At 41.0% G+C, this 20,028-nt stretch overlaps 1 protein-coding gene across 1 annotated transcript in view; it reads left to right on the forward strand.

Moving 5' to 3' along the window:
* Nucleotides 1-20,028, forward strand: part of tenm1 (teneurin transmembrane protein 1) — a 160,633-nt gene that overhangs the window by 93,320 nt on the left and 47,285 nt on the right. The window contains exons 10-17 of the mRNA XM_029512069.1: nucleotides 1,729-1,923; nucleotides 3,781-3,981; nucleotides 5,922-6,107; nucleotides 6,451-6,597; nucleotides 11,826-12,060; nucleotides 13,317-13,436; nucleotides 13,547-13,808; nucleotides 15,952-16,237. Coding sequence (XP_029367929.1) covers nucleotides 1,729-1,923; nucleotides 3,781-3,981; nucleotides 5,922-6,107; nucleotides 6,451-6,597; nucleotides 11,826-12,060; nucleotides 13,317-13,436; nucleotides 13,547-13,808; nucleotides 15,952-16,237 — 1,632 coding nt within the window. The remainder of the gene's footprint in view (nucleotides 1-1,728; nucleotides 1,924-3,780; nucleotides 3,982-5,921; nucleotides 6,108-6,450; nucleotides 6,598-11,825; nucleotides 12,061-13,316; nucleotides 13,437-13,546; nucleotides 13,809-15,951; nucleotides 16,238-20,028) is intronic.

Here is a 20,028-nt window from a genome sequence, read left to right on the forward strand (position 1 = left end):
CTACTAGAAAGCCACTTTGAGTAAAAGGCTCATTACATCCCGCCTTGGACTTTACTGAATGCTGCCGATACAGAGGTATTGGTATAGTTCACATGAGCTGAGACAGGAGACAATGACCGTGACCCAAAATTTGCATCCAAGACAACACTGGATAGACTGAAGTCCCCAACTGTCGTTGAGGGGCCGGGGCCAGACAAAAATAGAACATGACAATAGGACAGGAGTAGAGCAATCATAAGTCAGTCCATAGATACTTCCCATCCAATCTGACACCGACTGAGAGGATCTGGAAGGTAAAATCCACATGTGCAAAGGTAATGAAGGTGAAGTACTGAGTTGAGGAGCTCAATATTTCAAGTGATTTCTATTAACTGTAATAAGGCTTGCACGCTATTATTGGTTAGTGTAGCCTAATGAGAAATAAAATGGACATTTCATACATTTACAATTAAATCTATAGCAGTATGTATGCAACAACTGAAGGAGTCAGAAAACTTTTGCGAAGTTACTCTCACCTCTGTTCTGCTCCTAGTTTGTCTCATTATCAAGTAAGAAGTAAGGCTAACCTTTTTAACAATTACCTCCATTTAGTGAACGCTGTTTAACTACAGCAAATAAACTCATGACTTCCTGCAGAGATGTTTCACATTTAAAGCCATCTATTGTCTCAGAGGACACCATCTTTTAATTTCCAGCAGACGCTTAATGTGAAACATCTGCAGGAAGTTTCGAGTTTTATTGACAGCAACTTTAACTGAGCCGGAGAATCAGCAGAGTAGAAGTAACTGAAATTAATGAGTTTCATTTTAGTCTCTCTTCCCTATTGGATCCTCTATTCCCCTCTTCCTCCTGCGAGGCCATGCATTCTTCTGCTTCTCTTTCCCCCTCCTTGTCTGTCCTTCTTTGTAAAACAATTGTAGACGCATCTGTCTCATTGTGTAAAAACAGGTGATATGTTATCACATCCTATGATTTATTTAGACTCATCATTTATTCATATAAGCCTCTCATCTCTGCTCATTTTTTTTCAACGTTTCCTTAGTACAGTGTTAGACAAAGAATCAAACAAGCACATACCTCATGCCCACACACATGAATGCACCGGGACTTCATTGCAAATTATACCAGAAAAAGAGACATTGGTTGTGCATCATATTTTTAATCCATTTGAAGTCTCAAGCTGCCATACTTCCTCCAGCTGCAGTGAGGAGGGGGGATGTAGCTGTCAGCGCATCATCAGACTCTCACTGACTTTATTCTACCTGGCTGTCATTACATTAGCCACACAGCTCTCTATCGCTACATGGAGATAGCTCTGCTTCCAGCCTCATTCTATAAACCCCTAATGCTCTCTTTCCTAATCTTCAGTTTTCACGATTGTTTTCACGGCCTGTTCAGAGCGAGTGAGGTGACATTGGGGGGATTTTCTACAATTCCTGGGTTGCCGTGGTAGCTGGGCTCAGGTGGTGCTTGAGTAAATTGAAACAGCGTGAGGGATAAGATGGAGAGTGTGTGTGTATGTGTGTGTATGTGTGTAAGAGAAAGAGAGGGAGACAGAGGCTGCTTGAGGATTTGCTGAATCCACGCTGTAGCTGAGATAAGAGAGCATAGCCCCACTCATGCTAGGTTACTGCGGTCTCCAGCTAATATACTGCAGCACTGTGTGCGTGTGTTTGTTTGTGTGTGTATATGAGTATGTGGGTGTAATCCGTGTTTGTCCTGTTGCAGATTCATGCCCCGTTTTGTGCAGTGGGAACGGCATGTATGAAAAAGGAAGGTGTGTATGCCTGGCAGGATGGAAGGGGGCAGAGTGTAATGTTGAGGAAGGTCAATGTATCGACCCGACCTGTTCCAACCACGGCTCCTGCATCCAGGGAATCTGCATATGCAGTCAAGCCTACAAGGGTGTGAACTGTGAACAAGGTAAGACGCACAGGCCTCGCACCGAAAAATGGCTCCGATTGAATGAATGCTTTTTTTTTTTTTTTTTTTTTGATTGATTGGAATCAAAGCTGCACCACTCAATATGTTTACTTTGACACTGGATTAAATTGCTATAATTAGGCAGATGGTAACTGCAGATTCTGTCAGCTTTACATAACATTTTAAACAAGTTGAATGAACTCAGTCAAGCCAGATTTAATTTACACGGATTGACATCACAAATTTTGGGCTATATGGAACATAAAATTTGAGTAAAATAATTTACCAATCTGTACATTTTTTTTTCACCCTCTATCCTTTGACAGTCAGTTTGCACAAGGAAAGGACTAACAGAAAACTCAAGAAAATATGCAAATTTTTTATCATTCTTTTGGTTCGAATAGCCGGCAAATCCACCCACATCCCAGATGTGGCAGCCAGCTGTTTTCAGCCCACTCAGCTCCAAATGGCAGACAGACTCAGTTAGAGACGAGCAGAAGAACAGAGTGGAGCATTTGGCAGCTATTGAGCCAGATATTCTCCTCTGGAGTTTGAGGAGAGGAAAGCAGAGCTAAAAGGAGAGTGGGGCAAAATGTCAAAATATATATATGAAAATCTAACCCTAACACTGACAGCTTAAGATCAAAGATCAAAGAAATTATATGTGCTGCTGCAATCTGCAGACCTTAAACTTTTCAGTGTCCATCAAGCAGTAACATCCATAAATTTGCCTTGAAATGTTGTAAAAAAACTCACTCCTTAGAACTTCAGGTCTTAAATTTAGATTTTGTGCGCAGTATCAAAAACTACAAACTTTTGCTTACAGCCCTGCTTCCAGGACAGAAACTACCCGTAGCCAATAAATCATGACTTTTCATGGTGCGCGGTGGATGGAAATCAGTGTAGCGCTTTCCTTTCTGTTAACATTACCCAAAGCATTGTGGGAAGGTGGGTATAAAAACCGGAAAAAAATGTCCCACCCAGATAGACACAAAGAAAAAAAAAAAAAGATATTTCTTAATTTAATCATATTTATCACTTAATTTTGCATAAGTACTAAAGCACAGACTCTTCCATAAAAATTGTTTTATTAGGCACTAATGATTCATAAACAAGCTTGCAATGTAGAAGCCCAAAACCATAAGAAAAACATATATGTCATATATTGTTATCGAAGACATAAAAGTGTCAGTGTAGTCTGGCTGGGATGACTATGGTTCAGCAGTAGAAATGATTTGTTTTATGTCTTTGTCATGTCATCTGCATGCAGCTGTTCATTGTAAAACCACCCAATAAATTAGCGAAAAACAAACACATCCATGGCATTTAAAACAATTATGATGTTCCACTTGACCATAACATGATGGCACAGTTGTCATAACTTCCAGCCCTGCTGATGCCTCCACTATCTGGGCCTACAGAGACTGAATCAGGTGTTTGACCTTGAGCAGTGGAGCTAACCTGAGCTGAGCTGAACTATGCTGAGCTTTGGCTCAGCGCTCAGAGCTGTAATTACACACACTAACACTGCGTAGCCCAGACCACCATGAGAAGCACGCACACACACACACACACACGCACGCACGCACGCACATGCACACATACACACAAACCAGCCCATTTCACCCCTTATCAAAGCCTCAGTTCTAAGTGTCCTATGAAGTGTAATGTTGTGGAACAGATACAGGGATTGTAGCGAGGGTGGTTAACTCCTGGATGGGATGCAAAGAACACTGCTTTCATACTCGGTGAACTGATGATTATAATGAGACAGGCACCCCCCCCTCACCCTTTCCCTCCCCCCGTTCACCTCTGACTCATTCTTGCTTTTTCCTCCTGTCCTCCCTCTCCCTGCAGTGGACTGTGTAGACCCTCAGTGCAGCGGGCATGGTGTGTGTGTGCGCGGCGAGTGTGTGTGCTCAGCAGGTTGGGCAGGAGTGAGCTGTGATGACCAGCTGCCAGCCTGTCAGGAGCAGTGTTCAGGACATGGCACCTATCTCCCTGAGTCAGACACCTGCGCCTGCCAACCCAACTGGACAGGACCAGACTGCTACACTGGTAAGACCTGAGGATTATTGTTCACACACGCAAAAAAACAAAAAAACAAAAAAACAAAAAAAAAAAAAAAACACAGAAATTGCAACTGCACATCACCAGTTTGCCAGTGTTCTTGTAGCACACATGGTCTTGCCAGATACTATTTTCTGGGGATTTGATAGACATGAGAGAGAAATATGGATTGGAGCCACGCAGTGGAGTGGCTCTGTATGTGAGTATTTGTGACGGAGAGGCGGTGTTGCATGTGTTTTTGCACTTTCTTCATGCTGGTTGTAAATGAGATTTCCCCTCATGACTCTGGAGCCCCCAGAGCACACACCGCACCCCCACCATCCCACGCCCTGCTCCCCAGTGCAGTAGCTCTCACTTTACTTTGCATTTACACTTTGACACACATATTCATGCGCACAAATATTTCCTTCAGCTACATGAAGAAAAAAGGGAAGGCGAGGGACCAAAAAAAGACCTCTCTTCTCACTTTGCTCTGGGGTTTTTCCGAGACTGTTACAAAGGAACAGTCAGTCTGGCTTTTAAAGTCTTGCTGACATTCATTTAGAGTACCTACTTACCTGCACTCTCAATATTGGCTATTGTTATTTGGCTGTGCAAATGTTATTCTCAAAGATTTCTTACACCGTTAGCTACCTTAACTTTTTGTTCACACTCAGTAAGCTCTACCTGCTGTAAATGATAGCTCTAAACTGATTAAAAAGAAAACACAGTGTGCCAGCAATTGTAGTAGACCAGTAAAGTGTGCATACCGCAGTGCCTAAAGTATAACATGCAGAGGTCTGCGGTGCTCGGAGAGAAAAGAGTGTCCTTGTCCTTGCAGGATAAGCTGACAGAGAGGAAAATAGCCATTATAAGACCGACTTTCCTCTGTTTCCAACGCTCTGGCTTAATGCTGTTTTTTTATTTTTTATTTTGGAAGAATCTGCTTTGCCATGCACACGAATGATTTAAAGGCAGCTAGCATTAGCTCCCACTCTCAGGTGTGTGCATGTCTTATTATAGTGATATATTCCATGATAATGATAGACCGTGGCTGAATATCTGAGATATGAGTGGCCTCTCTCTACCTGCTGGGCTTTTAATCAAAAGGACCCAGCAATTCTACATCCTGGTTTTGTTGAAGCATAGCTAAGCTAATGTAATTCTAATAGAGAACTGGAAACCTCTCCAACTTTAAACCACTTTTTCCTCCCTCTCCATGCTATGTATATTTAAATTGAAATAACTTTTTACTGCAGCTGGATAAGTAGTCTTTATGCGCCTCTAGCACTTTGCTCTCTTTACTGATGGATGAGCCTTTGCTCCTGTAGAGGGAGAGAGAAAGCGAGAGTTGGATGCTGAGGAGTGAGGAGAAAAGAAAATACGCAAAAAGAGGAGCAGAGACTTTTAAAGGGATGTTACAAGAAAGAGAACGAGAGAAGGAAGAGATAGAGAAGAGAGAAAACAGACAGAGACAAAGATGGAGAGATGAAGGAAAAGAAAGGGTATTAACGTACCCAGAAAATCTGATCAAAATGTCAAAAAAGAATAATAGAGCTGAACTGGAGTCCCAGTAGTTTAAATATGCAGTGCAAATACGAATCATTTGGCTGTTATTATGAGTCTATTCACTCTTCCCCTCCTTAAGGGAACTCGGCTATTAGAGGTGGGAAGATTGTGTATTGTGAGAAAGTAGACTTTTTTTAGCCTCCGAGGTTATCTTCCTCTGTTGCTTTTTTTCTCTCCTCTCACCTATATCCAATGGCTAACCCCCAATTCTGAAAATGTTTTACTTTTTTCTGTCTCACCATCTCTCCTGTGCATCTTTTTACCTTTTCTTTTCTTCCAACACTCAATTTCTCCATCTGTTCCTCTCCCTCACATTCTGTCTTCCCCTCACACTTGCACACTTTTTTTCTCACGTATATCCCCACCCACCTGTTTGGCAGAGCTGTGCCCGGTGCCATGTGGCAACCACGGCGTTTGCTCGGAGGGCCAGTGTCAATGCGAGGAGGGTTGGACTGGCGCTGCGTGCGACCAGAGAGCGTGCCATCCTCGCTGTGAGGAGCACGGCCAGTGCCACGATGGGACCTGCATCTGTCAGCCTGGCTGGGAGGGAGAGCACTGTAACATCGGTGAGCTGTGTGGTTGTGTGTTGTGTTCAGCATGTGGGAGTGTTGAATTATTCCTTGTGATATTTTGATTAGCATGATTAATAGGATAAAAAAAAAAAGGTGTGACTGTTAGTGGACTATTTTCCTTTTACAATGGCATTTTCTTTAGCAGTTCTCACTTTTTTTCCTCCACAGTTACTCATGATTTGGACGTTGTAGTGAAAGGTAATTTGTCTTTATTTTGTATTTTAATTTTATACTGTGCTTCTCCAACATTCTCATAAATACCAAAACTGTGTATGTTTGTGGGTTTCTGTGTGTGTGTGTGTGTTATTGTGTGTGCACGCTAATGTGCATTTTTCAGACGGCTGCCCGGGGTTGTGCAGTGGGCATGGGCGCTGTACCCTGGAGCAGAGTGGCTGGCGTTGTGTCTGCCAGGCTGGATGGAGTGGGCCTGGATGCAGCGTTGTCATGGAAACTGACTGCAGTGATGGAACAGACAACGACGGAGGTGACATTCTAATATTGTCCATCATTTTCTATCTCTTTTTATTTTTCTTACCTCTTTCACTCCTCCATTTACACCAGATTGTCCATTCCATTCCATTACCACTCCTCCTGTTTCTGCCACTGAAAAATTCTGCCTTATTACCCCCCCCCCTCCCGTTCATCCCTCTGTGCTGTCCCAGTCCTGCTGAGACTCCTGTAGAGTCCTGCTGGTCATTATTATATTGAATATGTATTTGTGTGTGTGCATGTGTGCATACCTGCGAGTGTGTATGTTGGTTTTTCCTCTTACCACAGCTAAATGCCTAATATGCATACCACCTACTAGGATAAAAGCCACTCAGAGAAAATTTCAAAAGTTTAAATACAGCGAACCGTGCAGAATAGATTTTTTCTTCTTTAGTTATGAGGTATTTGCTGACAGGTGAAAGGTATGTGTGTGTGTGTGTGTGTGTGTGTGTGTGTGCGTGCTTTTCTCAGCCTCATAGCTATGTTATTCTGTCCTCTGGTGCAGAGACAAGAAAGTAGCATTTCCACAGTAATGAGCTCTGCTCATTACAATAATTTTCTGACAAGATCATCTACTACTCTTCTCCAATACATGACAAGTTTGAAAAAACTATACAGCAACATTACATTGTGTTAAACTGTGCCTATTTAGTTTGAAATGCCTTCAAATATCCATGATGGGCATACCTGTTAAGCCAGTGCTGTAATTAATCGTTGCAAACAAAGTGGTGCCCCTTTTGTTTGGAGGAAAACCTTCTTTCAATCCTTCCTGCCTAAATGCTGTTGCATTAAAATGAACTCCAAAATTAAACCACCGCACCGACCCATTTCTACACTACAACTGACTGGAGCACTTATGAAACAAAGATATCTAACAAGCAAAATGCGCTTAGTGTTGTTATTGTTTAGTGGTTTGACATGATTGTGGCTGATCGTGAGCGTGTGTGTGCAGCAGCTGGTCAGATCACTCAACAGAAGCAGCAACAAGGTACGGATATGTAACCGTGCCGAGAGACATAGCCGACATCTCAACTTATAGCAGCAGAGCTGAGCTGAACACAATGAACATTTCTGACCGTTTAAAATGAAACTAAATGGTCAACAGTAAATCCTGTTTAGCTCCAGATTAATACTGTTTCATCAGGATCTAAATAAAACTATCAGTTTTGTGCTTGGAAATAAGAAATAACAACAAATAAAAAAAAAGAAAGAGAGAAATTAAACGTTATGACTGATAAGCATAAACCTATTATCTTACACGCAATTGACTTGAATTATTCGAGCAAAAATCTTGGTTTGGCTTTCAAATGAATGAATCACCACTTTGGAGTCAATTAGATGTTAATGGACCGCTGAGGACTATGATTAAAAATATTCAAGTCATTTCAATTTTATTTGTATAGTGCCGTATCATAAATTACATAATCTCCAGGCACTTTACAGGACAAGGTCAAGATTTTACAAAATTTATAGAGAGAAACCAAAAAGTCCCTAAAAAGAGAAAGCATTTGATGGCAGAGAGAGACAGAGAGAAAGAGTGCTCAGTGCAGCATAACTAAGGTGGTTCAGGACTCTGAGCCAGCCCGAACTATCGGCCTTATCGGAGAGGACAGTTTGAGGTCTAATCTTAAAAGAGGGGCAAACTTGGACTATTTGAATTTTCTGATCTGTCTGAAAGACTGGCTCATTTAAGTTTAGAGCATCCACCTCTATATATGTCCAATAAAATTTCTGTATGCAATGTGAGGCATTTGAATATTCAACATTTATTGCAGCTTAGTGGGCCTTTAAGTGTCTTTAAGTGTCACTCAGCTCAGTACAATAATGCACACACGACAGGATGGACACAACCCAACAACAACCCTATCAGTAACACTGGTTCTCTAACATGGAAAGTAAATGTCCAGAAATGCGAGCTCTTATTCCATTTTAAACAAGTCCTTGGAGAAACACTAGCGTGTGTATGTGTGTTGTTCCACTTTTTGTGATGAACAGCATTTGAGTCAGTGCACTCGGCAGCAGGAAGCCCCAAACACATTCACAGATGTTTCGCAGTCACTTTTTGAGGGTTGTGCTGGGTGAAAGTTGCACTGTAACTTTTTTTCCCCTGCACATTGTTTCGTGAAGATGCACAACTGACTGTGTCAACACTTTGGAAAGGCGAGGTAGCTGCTCAAAATGTGATAACAGGCCCCAACTCTGGATTATAACCTCACAGCAATGCAATAAAACATGTCTTGTGGACTATAAAACTCTGGACTGAATAAAGGGAGCAAGTCAGAGCAGGACAGTGGCCTGCCAAAGGTGTAGGCACTAATGGTTACTTGTCTGTATTATATTAATGGATTAGGTTCTCTTTCATTATTGCAAAAATAAATGTCATTTTTTCGCTAATGTGTGTTTCATCTGTGGTCTTTTGGGAATGAAAAAAATAATAACAACAACAACAGGAAAAGGATTGTCACACTGTGCGATAAATGCATTTTGCAAATCATATGTGAGTGTTAATTCAGTCACACCTTAATCAAACTTATTTTTCCTCCTTTTAATGGAGCGTTCTGCTGATTTCACACATAAAAATCAGTTTGCTTGTCACTGGGCAAGCTACTCAATCTGTGAAAACATTAATTCATCTTCAAACGCTTATCCATTTCCATACCGCAGGGGGTGCTGGAGCCAATCCCAGCTCATACTGGGTGAAGGTGGGGTCACCCTGAACAGGTCACCAGTCCATCACAGGGCCAACACACAGAGACAGACAGAGACCAACAACCACTCACACTCACACTCACACTCAGACCTACAGACAGTTTAGAGTCACCAGTTAACCTGAACATGATGTCTTTGGACGGTGGGAGGAAACCCACACAGGCACTGGGAGAGCATGCAAAGGCCCCAGGCTGGGAACCAAACCCACAACCTTCTTGTTGTGGGGCAACAGTGTCAGTTAGCGTAGTGATTATGTAATATTTTCTTTTTCCCTTAGCCTTTGCTGATATTTTTAAATGGCAATGAATAAGCAAATGTGCTCGCACACAGTTTGAATAAATATAAAAACCGAATTGATCATAATCCAACAGTAAAACAAGTGTGAGACTAATATTAAATATATTGACAAAATATCAAGACAGCAAAGCTACAGAAAGCGTTCACACAAGACAAAAAATATTAAAAAAGGAGTTAGAGTTTCCATTCACACCTTCTTCATCACACTTCTTATTCCTACTTTTTCCTTTCTTGTCATCATGTAAGTAATCTTCTTCCTTTGGATGATTCTTGTAGAAACTTGAGTTTTCTTCTCTACTGCTCAAAGCATGCATCACACACTAAAGATATATGAAGTATAAAGTGGCTTTCTTACTGGAAGTCAGATGAGAATGATACCAATAACGTAACTCTTTCTTCAGAACAAGTAATGTCCTGCAGTCTTGTCATTACTGAGTCATTGACTCCAGGATGACAAGATATATTCCACATTTAAAGAGAACTTGTTTTCAAAAAAAAAAAACAAAAAAAACATACCACTTGTCATTAGTGAGCTGAAGCGGTGCTGGCAGGCAGATATTGTACCTTTGCCCAGAGCCAAAATAGCCGTGTCCCTTTGCTAAGTTAATCAGCTGCTGGCTATAGCCTTGCACTGAATGGACAGATATGAAAGGGTTTCAGTCTTGTCATCTAACCCACCACAAGAAAGCAAGTGACATTTTCAAATATTTTTCCATTAACAGGCCTGTAAGATCTGCAGAAAGGTGTTTTTTCTACTGTTTTTCTCTGCTGCCGCTTCTCTCACAAGTCAGACAATATTGTGCATAACATCCAGCAAGTGTTTTAGCGAAATGCTGGACTAACCCTTTGATACATTTGACATTTTTTCTTTTTTCTCTCCTCTGAATGAGAAGGTCCCAGAGAATTACTACAGGTTGAGATTGCGAGTGGGCGGAATAAGAGCCAGGCATAATGTATATATGGTTCTGTATGCAAAAGGGAATTCAGTATATACATAGAGGTTGTTATGACAGTATATGGTATTGCAAATAGTAACGGACTCTTCACATGCCTGTACTATAGATATTAAATAATGATTCTTCTACATTAAGACACACTAATAATTCCTTATGGAGGCTGTTTACACTTCTCTTTCCATACTTCCAACTCTCTGCAGAGCTTTTCAGAATTTTCTACCACACATTTCAGCCATCTCCCTTAATTGACAGGCTCTCATAGCACTCTCTCAGAGTAATCTTTTTGTCTGTCAAGATAGACAGTGATAGAAAGATGCTATATAAAAGTAATCAGAGAATAAAGAGGAACTTGGAAGAGAGAGTTTCAATTATTCTACCTGTACGGGAGAGAGGAGTGCATGCATTGTTCTTTGTCGTGAAAAAAACTGCTGTTTCTCCACACACTAGGCAAGGCAATCACTTGAATATACGAAATTTTAAATCAACATTTTATTGTTCTTCTTTGGGTCTGATCTTTAACAACCATTCCTGCATAATAAGCTATAAACCTGTGTGTTCTTTTCATAAGTAATACTGTGCGTTCAAGCTGAGGCAGTGAATCTTATGGAAATCTGCCATTGTGCTACTCTACCTCACTAGGAGGAGGTTATAATAGAATATTGTTGGCCTTTGGCTCTCTGCTCTGTGGCCAGATGCATTTAAATGTCACCGGTGTTTCCTGACTTTTCAGTAACAGGTTTGAAATAGGAAACACAAATGCTAGCCTGGTACCAATTGCCTGCCGATTTGGTTGGTGTCCACGGCCCTTTGTTTACACTTGACTTTTGTAGATCACATTCATATAATGTGGGGGATCCATGTCTGATTTATAGCAACTGATGCTATAGTTTGGCAACGATGGCTTCTGATAAATGAAATTAGATTAATACTAGTGATAATGATGAAACATGTGGCTCGTGGAGAGTTTTGCACCTGCCAGCAGTGCACTTCTGAGGTTTAATGATGCCCTCCTCCTGTCATCCTGCTGCCCGTATATGGAGCACCTCGACCTTTTAGAGTAGAAATGTGTTCTCAGCACCTCAGTCACTTAAATCTAAATCCTTCATTAACCAAGCATAATAAAGCTGTTAATGTAATGCCTGTATTAACTGTGTGTTAAATTCAAGTATCCTCTAAACATTCCGTCACACATAATCTGTGTGAATGTGTGTTTTATTTTATATCATTCTTTTTTTTTTTTAAATTTCTCCATCCATTTCAGATGGCCTGATAGACTGTGTGGACCCCGACTGCTGTGAGCAGCTAAGCTGTGGTTCTGACCCCTTGTGCCATGGCTCTGCCGACCCCTTGGCCCTGTTGCAGCAGAGTCCACTGACCCCAACCACACCACCTTCACCTACAAGCACTCACACACACAGCTTCTACCGTCGCATACGCTTCCTCCTTGGCAAGGCAGCAACACACACTCTCCCTGGAGATATACCCTTTGACACCAGGTATGTGCTTGTTTACTCATGCCACATCTGAATTTGACTAGCTTCATGTATTTGCATTGTGTGTCTGTGTCCTTGAGTTGTCCTGCCGCACGGTATAGTCAAGGACATGAGACGCTGGTAATGAAGTAAATGCATCTGTAGTTACGCATTTAATCGTCTTTTACCTGTTATTTGTTTAATGACAGTGTGTTTGCATGTGAATGAGGCTTTTCATGCGCTGACATGATTTTTGCACACATTCGAGTGATCTGTGTTCCCCTGGAGATTAGCAGAGCAGCCACTCGCAAAGCATTGTCGTCTGCTATCAGTGTCAGGCTACAACTGCAGAGTGTTTCTTTGTTACATATTAATGCTTAATGTGTCATTCAGTTACACCAATCATAAAGGTGTCACCATAAATTTTTCAGCGGCCCCTCATTGTCATCTAACAGAGAAAATGCATCTTGCTGGCGTGATGGTGACCCAGAAAGTTCAGTTTGGAAAACAAGAAGTGATGCCTCTGTGAAAAAATGACAAAGGACATTTTTTTTTTTTTTGCCTCTGGTTCACTTGTGGAATAAACAAATAAATAAATTATGTGGCCGTTTTTCCCAAGAGGAAATCGATGGTAGCTTTCAGGATAGAAGTAACAAACGGGGCAATGCAGCCACCTGGAGAAACCTCACTATCCTTCATTTATCCCCCTTCTGGAGTAACAGATAGGCTCCATCACCTGATCCTGTGTGTGTGTGTGTGTGTGTCCATGCGGGTATTTGTGTGTGTTCAACACAGGTGTGGGTCTAAATCTGTCTTCATTTGACCAGTTCAGCGATCATTCCAGGTTTGAGCAGTGTATTTCACACCATACCTGCAAAACAAGATGAATATTTTAAAATAGTGGAGATGTGACTGATAGTTTACAGGCTATGTAAAGAACAGCACAGCCCTTTTGCTGCAGCTACCACTGTCACTGTAATATAAACATGATGTGGAACTTTTGTCTTTAATATGACAGGGTGTTGAAAGGTTTTACTGTTTGTGAAGCTATATTTATGGTCCTTGTATCCCGGCAATCTCTAGCAGATTTCACTGTGCTTCAGAAGGGAATTGTACTGAACAGAATAAATGCAGTTGCTTTCTCTTCACGCACAAGGTTGTTTGGCTAGTACATCACAATATGCCTTTCTCTTCAAACAATGATTATGTTCTCCATCATTGTAAACCTGTCATCTCTCCCTCTCTTTGTCTCTCCCTGCTTCCCGTCTTTGCTTTTCCAGTCGGGTAGCTGTAATTCGTGGTAGTGTCGTGTTGCAGGACGGCTCTCCTCTGGTTGGCGTCAACATCACCTTCCCGCAGCATCCAGAGTATGGTTACACTGTCAGCAGGCAGGATGGAAGGTACAAATGCAAATACAAAACACAGATAAGTCTGTTTTTTTTTTTTTCCTTTTGTTTTTTTTCTCAACATTCCTCCAGCCTTGCTCTGTTTTACTTTCATTTAACTGTAGTTTTGACTTGGTGACCCTGGGTGCCATGTCTGTGACCTTGATGTTCCAACGGCCACCCTTCCTTCCTCAAATGCGCACCATCTGGACACCAAACAACAACTTCCTGGTTCTGGATCAGGTGACCATGTCACGAGAAGAAGCTCAAACTCCGAAGTGTGACGTCAGGAGTGTTTTGAGTCCCTACCCGCTGGTCCTGCCTTACCCTCTTCCCAGATACACAGGAGCATGTGCGGAGAAGGGCCCAGCCGTGCCCGAGTTACAGGTACGATCCCCTCACTCACGTGTTTGCTGTGGGCCTAATGAACTAGTGCGGGACTCTGCAGCCTGCTAGCGTCTGATCCAACCATAGCATCGTCTTCCAGCAGCTACTGTAATATTAGCTTTAAGCTTTGCTGTGAGAGGATCAGTAGACCAGAGACATGTTCACATATTGATTGCCAGCTGTGAGCTTCCACCCATGACTTTGGCCCTCTTTGATTGGTTAGGACAATGCTCATGCTAAAATATGAGGTATATTGGTTCACTGCTGCCAGCCTGTTCAGTGAAGCAGGTCACAGAAACCCCTGACAGCAACTTTCCAGCTTAATACATTTTGGAGTATATTTCAACAACATAAATATCTTCTGCCTGTTCTCCCCATGCTTGCATGGGTTTCCTCCGGGAACTCAGGTTTCCTCCCACCGTTCAAAGACATCCTGTTTGGGTTAACTGGTGACTCTAAATTGTCCGTAGCGCTGAGTGTGGGTGCGAGTGGTTGTTGGTCTCAGTCTGTCTCTGTGTGTTGGCCCTGTGATGGACTTCTTCTTCATCTTCTAGTTTTACCAAAAACTAATCAAAATCCAAATAATTCTCACCTTCATCTTGGTGATGGAAATGTCTTGGTTTTACAGGCATTTTGGTTAGTAGTGCCATTGTTCCAAAAAGAAGGCATTAGTATTGAAGAAACCTGCATAACAATTCACTATTTAATGTGCACACATGTCAGTCAGTGAGATTGTTGCTCAGACTCAATTTGTAACAGCTCAGCAACAAACCAGTCTGGTCTCACAGGATTTTGCAAATTTAGCTCACTTCATATTTGCATGATGCAAATATGAAGTGAGCTACAAAAAATGGGCAAAATGCAAATGTGTGGCTATCCTCATACTTCCCTGCCACAAAAGCAAATTAGGTGTCTGAAAGTCAGGTGGGGAGGTCAGAGTGGTGATTACTTATTTGCCCTCCAATGTGGCCCCAGAAGGTCCACCCGCCTTTCACTGTGACCACCCTGACTTTATTTCTGCTCAAACTAAAATTCTTGGTGAATAAAAAGCTGTTCTCTTGTTACCTGGACACATGATATACTCCAGAAAATGTCACATCCAATATGTGCCATATCGCTCTTTTTTCTGTGGCAGAAGAGAAACATTTTTATTATTTGTCCATATTTCTCATACCTGAGGAATACCATTCAGTTCAGCCTCATTTTACAAAATCAGCAGAATTATGATGAGTTAAGGTTTTATCTTTATGACAAATGACAGGCAGCAAACAAATAAATGGTAAGAATGGTGCATAATTTTCACACTGAGCTCAGTGCCACCCCCTGTGTTCACCTGCATTAATGAATGGAATCCAAGGATTTAGACTTTTGGTGAAGATGTCTCATTGTATAACAGATAATTTGATTTAAGGTGTCGCTAATTGCTGACTGAAACGTAGAAATATTATGGAAGGGGTAGAGCTGTTTTCTCTATGATGTTGTTTAAGAAGGATGAGTCATATTTGCTTGTCTAACAAACACCTCATATGATGTATCATAATTTTTCCACATTAGAAGAGAACCTCAGAGGTGCAGACACATCTCATCATTCAAACTTAAATTAAGGGTTAAATTAACATTTATTTTCCTTATCATTTCATATGCAGCTTATTTTCTTGATTAATAGGTTGATCACTTTGTATATAAAATGTCACTGAAAAAATTTAAATGCCCAAGACATAAGATAATATATTTTTATTCATACTGCTAGTTTTATTTGAGCACAACCTAAAACCACTCACAAAGTCAAATTAGAAAAATAAAAGCAGCAACCCATCAAATTCAGAAGCATTACCAAACTATCTATAGCAGGGTTTTAAAAATGACAAAAATTGTCAGTTATTGAATTGAATTATTTTATCCCTACATTAAAAATGATTCTATACAAGAGAAAGCAGGAGCTCTTTATCTCATAATGAATACTACATCATGAATAATACATGTTCAATGCACTGACTGCATCAAGCTATTTCTTCCTGTACCTGGCAATAACACTTATCCTGTTAGCTCACTGCACAAACGCTCAGCAAAAATAAAACACCTTTCCTTTTTAAAGTACTCTCTCCAATATTTCTCACTCTCATCTCTGCCATGTTCTGCCCAGGCGGTGCAGGAAGAAGTTTCAATCCCAGGCGACTTTGTGAAGCTGAACTATTTGAGCACCCGTGCTGCTGGGTACCTTTCTCTGCTGCGAATTCTGCTCACACCTCCCGCCCCGTTGTCCCCTGTCTCTCCACTGGGTGGTCTGTCCAAGGTGCATGTCCGTGCTTCAGTTCAGGGAAGACTGTACCAGCGTTGGTACCCTGCCGGGCCTGGCCTGGTCCACAGGCTGGTGTGGAACAAGACTGATGTTTATGGCCAGGAGGTCTGGGGTCTCACTCACGCAACTGGTATGTAAGATGTGAAATGTAATGGGTCTCATTCACAGATGGGTTCCTGTTTTATTCTTAAATACAAGAAAAGGAATGTGTTGCAATTCATGCCATCTCTCTGTGAGGATCAGTGGTATGCTGTCTGAACAAATCAAAAGAATTACTGAGCCTTTGAATTAAGTTGTGTCAGATGTTGCCTGATTTGAAGCTGTTGCGTAAATGTTTGACCGTTCAGCAGGTAATCAGTCTCCTGCAGAGAAATAAAAAATTTAAGATTGCCCGATTAAACAAATGAATAATTATTTCTTTATTAGGATTTAGTTTATGATAAAACTGGTGCGACAATTGCATTTTTCCCCATTGCAACAAAGTGTCACTGTTCAAATATCATGAATCAGGAAATTAAAAATGTGTAATGAACACAGCAGGAAGTGGATGCAGCAAACAGGGGAACTGCAGACTGTAGATTTTATTCATCCTCTCTAAGACCTTCAGGGCTGACAGGAGAAATGAGCTGAATTGAGGAGGAGGAATGTCAGGATGGATGGCTTTAAGAGTATTCTGTGGAGTAACTGGCAGTAAAGATAATGTCTTCAGTGGCAGAAAGATACTGTAAAACATCTGGATAGATAAAACTGGTAACTGTACACATGCATATGTTCGGCTCTGGTCAGTGATTCACAGACAACAGCAGCGCGTTGTCTCTTTCTCAGCAGGGATCATTTCTGGGATTTTTTCTGAAAAAAAGGAGAAGAAAAGAATTGAATTTTAAAAAGAAGAAATAAACTGGTTGTATTTTTGCTACTGTCAGAGCAGATTTTTGTTCATTCCTGCAAAACAAACCTATAAAGGCTTAAATCTTTGAGCTTTCTATTGGTAAGATTATGATTATGATTCCTCCATCTGTGTCCGGCACTTTGATTTTTTTGTTTTGTTTTGTTTTTGGTGGAAGGTTGTAGACAAATATTGGAGCAGCAAGGGAGAGCTTTCCATAAGTACTGAGATAATCACAGGCACATTAGAAGCTTTGTCCACTCAAGTGTATGGTGTTGTACGCTGATTGCATCTCTCCATCCCTGGGCCTTCTCCTGATCCATCCTCTTCTCTCCTTATCTGCTAGAGCCGTATTTCATCTGCTCCAATTCGCTCACCTTTTCTCTACTCAGATGATTTTGTTTTCTCATTTATCCTGCTTTGCTTAGCCGCTTCCCCCCCTGCCCTTCTTACCCCCTTCCCTTGACTGCCGTTTTTCTCTCCCCTCAGTGTTTTCTGGTTTTCTGTCCTCTTCTGAACTCCCTTTTCTTCTCATTCCTGCTTGTTATTTCCTCCATTCTCTCTGATCTCCCCTTTTACCTCTCTCCTGTTTTCCTCTGCCCTCCCTTGTTCTCTCTTCTCTGCCCATGTTTTCCCCTGATCCTTCCCTCTCTATAGTTCTTGGTGCTTTGTTGGCACAACGACACAAACGCATAGAGGCACATACACACACGTGCACTAAATTGTGTTGAGGTACACACAGACACGCACACACCCCATGTGCTTGCATGCAGCCAGAGAAAGGGAGATCATGCTCTGTTTGCTGGGGTGAACACATTGCCTGAGGCTTCAGCAGAGGGGAATGAAAGCTTTCACCTGTGAGATATTGAGTGTGCATTTATGTACTATAGTGTGCAAGTGTATTGTTTGTGAGACACTGTATGTGCTGTAACGTGTGTATGAGTCATTTCTTGTAATATAGCTACAGTAATGCAAGGTTGTGAAGCAGTTCTCAAAACACTGACGCTTTCCCTTGGAGATTGCTTTGCCCCTTTTGTCCTGGAAAACCCTTGTTCCTCGAATAAAGTAAGTTTTATTGTGGAATTTAAAAAAGAAAGAGACAATGTCCCCGTCGACGCAATTTATTTATGGCAACCTTTATTGTAATTTCATAAGGTCGGATCAGTTTCCAGGACAATAAACAGGTTCTTCAAGGGGGTTACAATGTGATTTTATGGGTCAGAAATGAATATGTTACATATTAAAATGGGAGTTTATTTTAGGAATGATTATTTTTCATATAAAATCTGACTATCAAGAATGACTGAATTATGAATTTAAATTCAGTGGTTCTCTGTTCTCTTTTTGTCCTCCAAAACTCTGGATCACAAGCTTATCAGAGCTGAAGACACATAAAATTAAAATAAATGAATGAACTTAGAGGAAGGTTCCTGCACTAAGAACTTTTGTCCACTTTAAGGTTTCTTTTCCTCTCTCAGAATCCCTGGTCCCAAATTACTCATTATTTCCCTTCCCCAAACAATTTATTGATTATGGCCATTGAGTTGGAGTTTTAAGATGGCCTTGTGTGCCTGCTCAGAGTTTCGCTATGTGTTAAATGGAAGCACCGGAGTTTGCACATAATGAGAGCGCCCTCACTTAACGTATTCCACCATCTCTGCTGCTCTTTATGCTGACTGTGCCTCCCAGATCCCCTTAAGTGCCCATCAATTCAGATGCACGCTGTTTTACAATGAAGCGAGTTAGATAAATCAGTGCCAACAGTGACTGACAGCGACAAATATTCTTCCATACAGCCTTCTTGTCAGACTTGTCAAGTTCGTCTTACTTAGTTTCATGTACATCAGTATCATCATTTATGAAAATGTGAGTTTCACGCGGTTCGTACAGATTATGCACAATGATAAAGAGTGTTCTTGTGTTTCAAAAATGTAATCTTAAAAAAGGGGGGGCAAAATATTTCACATGTTGTTTGTTTGCTTTAGGCAAGAGGTAACCATTTTTTCAGTTTAATTTGGCTTTGATGAAAATTTGCTCTAGCGTTTTTCAACAGGCAGTCAAAGATAGTGAAAAGTGGGTAAATGCCATTAGTAAATATTTGAATGTGAACAAATGAAGAAACTAATTAGAGTATCCCACATAGCAATAAAGTGAATAATAAAGATGCCTTTTAGCATCTTTCAACTCATTGTTTGGGTTTTTCCACCTCACAAACTCACAAATCCACTACGCACTGTTGTGGAATTTCTCTGCTGCTGGTGAAGAATGAAATAGGGACTTCTGCCGACAAGTTTTTATTTTCTTTGCAAAGAAAAGGCCATCATCACACAAGCGGTAAAAATAAAGACCCCAAACATTGGGAGAGCTAAACATTTATACTTGAGGAATGCCCCCCCAACCCAAAGGTGTGTTTTCACACCCTCTGCTCTGCTGTAGGTGTCGGGGCCAACTCCCTGGGGTGTGGTCCACACCGAAGGTATTCTGCAGGGTTTTGCATGTTGGTGTTAAAAGGTTTAGACATCGCAATAAAAAAAAAAACCCAAAAGGATCTGACATCCTGGTGAGGAAAAGGGAAGTGGAGTATCTCAAGTAGATCAAATGTAAGGAACTGAAATTACAATTACAACACCTATAAAACCTAAGTCAGTCTGGCTGGTGAATGCAGGACTTAGCTCTAAACAGTAAGATATTTGCTAACCTGCATGAACATTTGACTTAAATTCATCGGTTGTCTAGAAACACTATATGTTAACTTTTTCCACTACCTCAAATCACTGGTTTAAAAATATCTATCTTTAAAACACACAAATGTATTCATAGCCAATTAAATATTATCAGCATATTAATATATACATATATATATTTATTAGCATTGGCTTATTTAAACAGAACCCTGTTTAATTAATACGCTTTGTGGTTTCAGGTCATCTCAGCCATAATGTCACATCCTTAAGTACCTTATATGTGATTAATATGCAATGGAGCTGTTAAATGTAGTTGAAGATATTAGCAAGTAGCATTACTGAAAGTACCTG

The sequence above is a fragment of the Echeneis naucrates genome, chromosome 10 (genome assembly GCF_900963305.1).
Source record: "Echeneis naucrates chromosome 10, fEcheNa1.1, whole genome shotgun sequence".
NCBI classification, from domain to species: Eukaryota; Metazoa; Chordata; class Actinopteri; order Carangiformes; family Echeneidae; genus Echeneis; species Echeneis naucrates.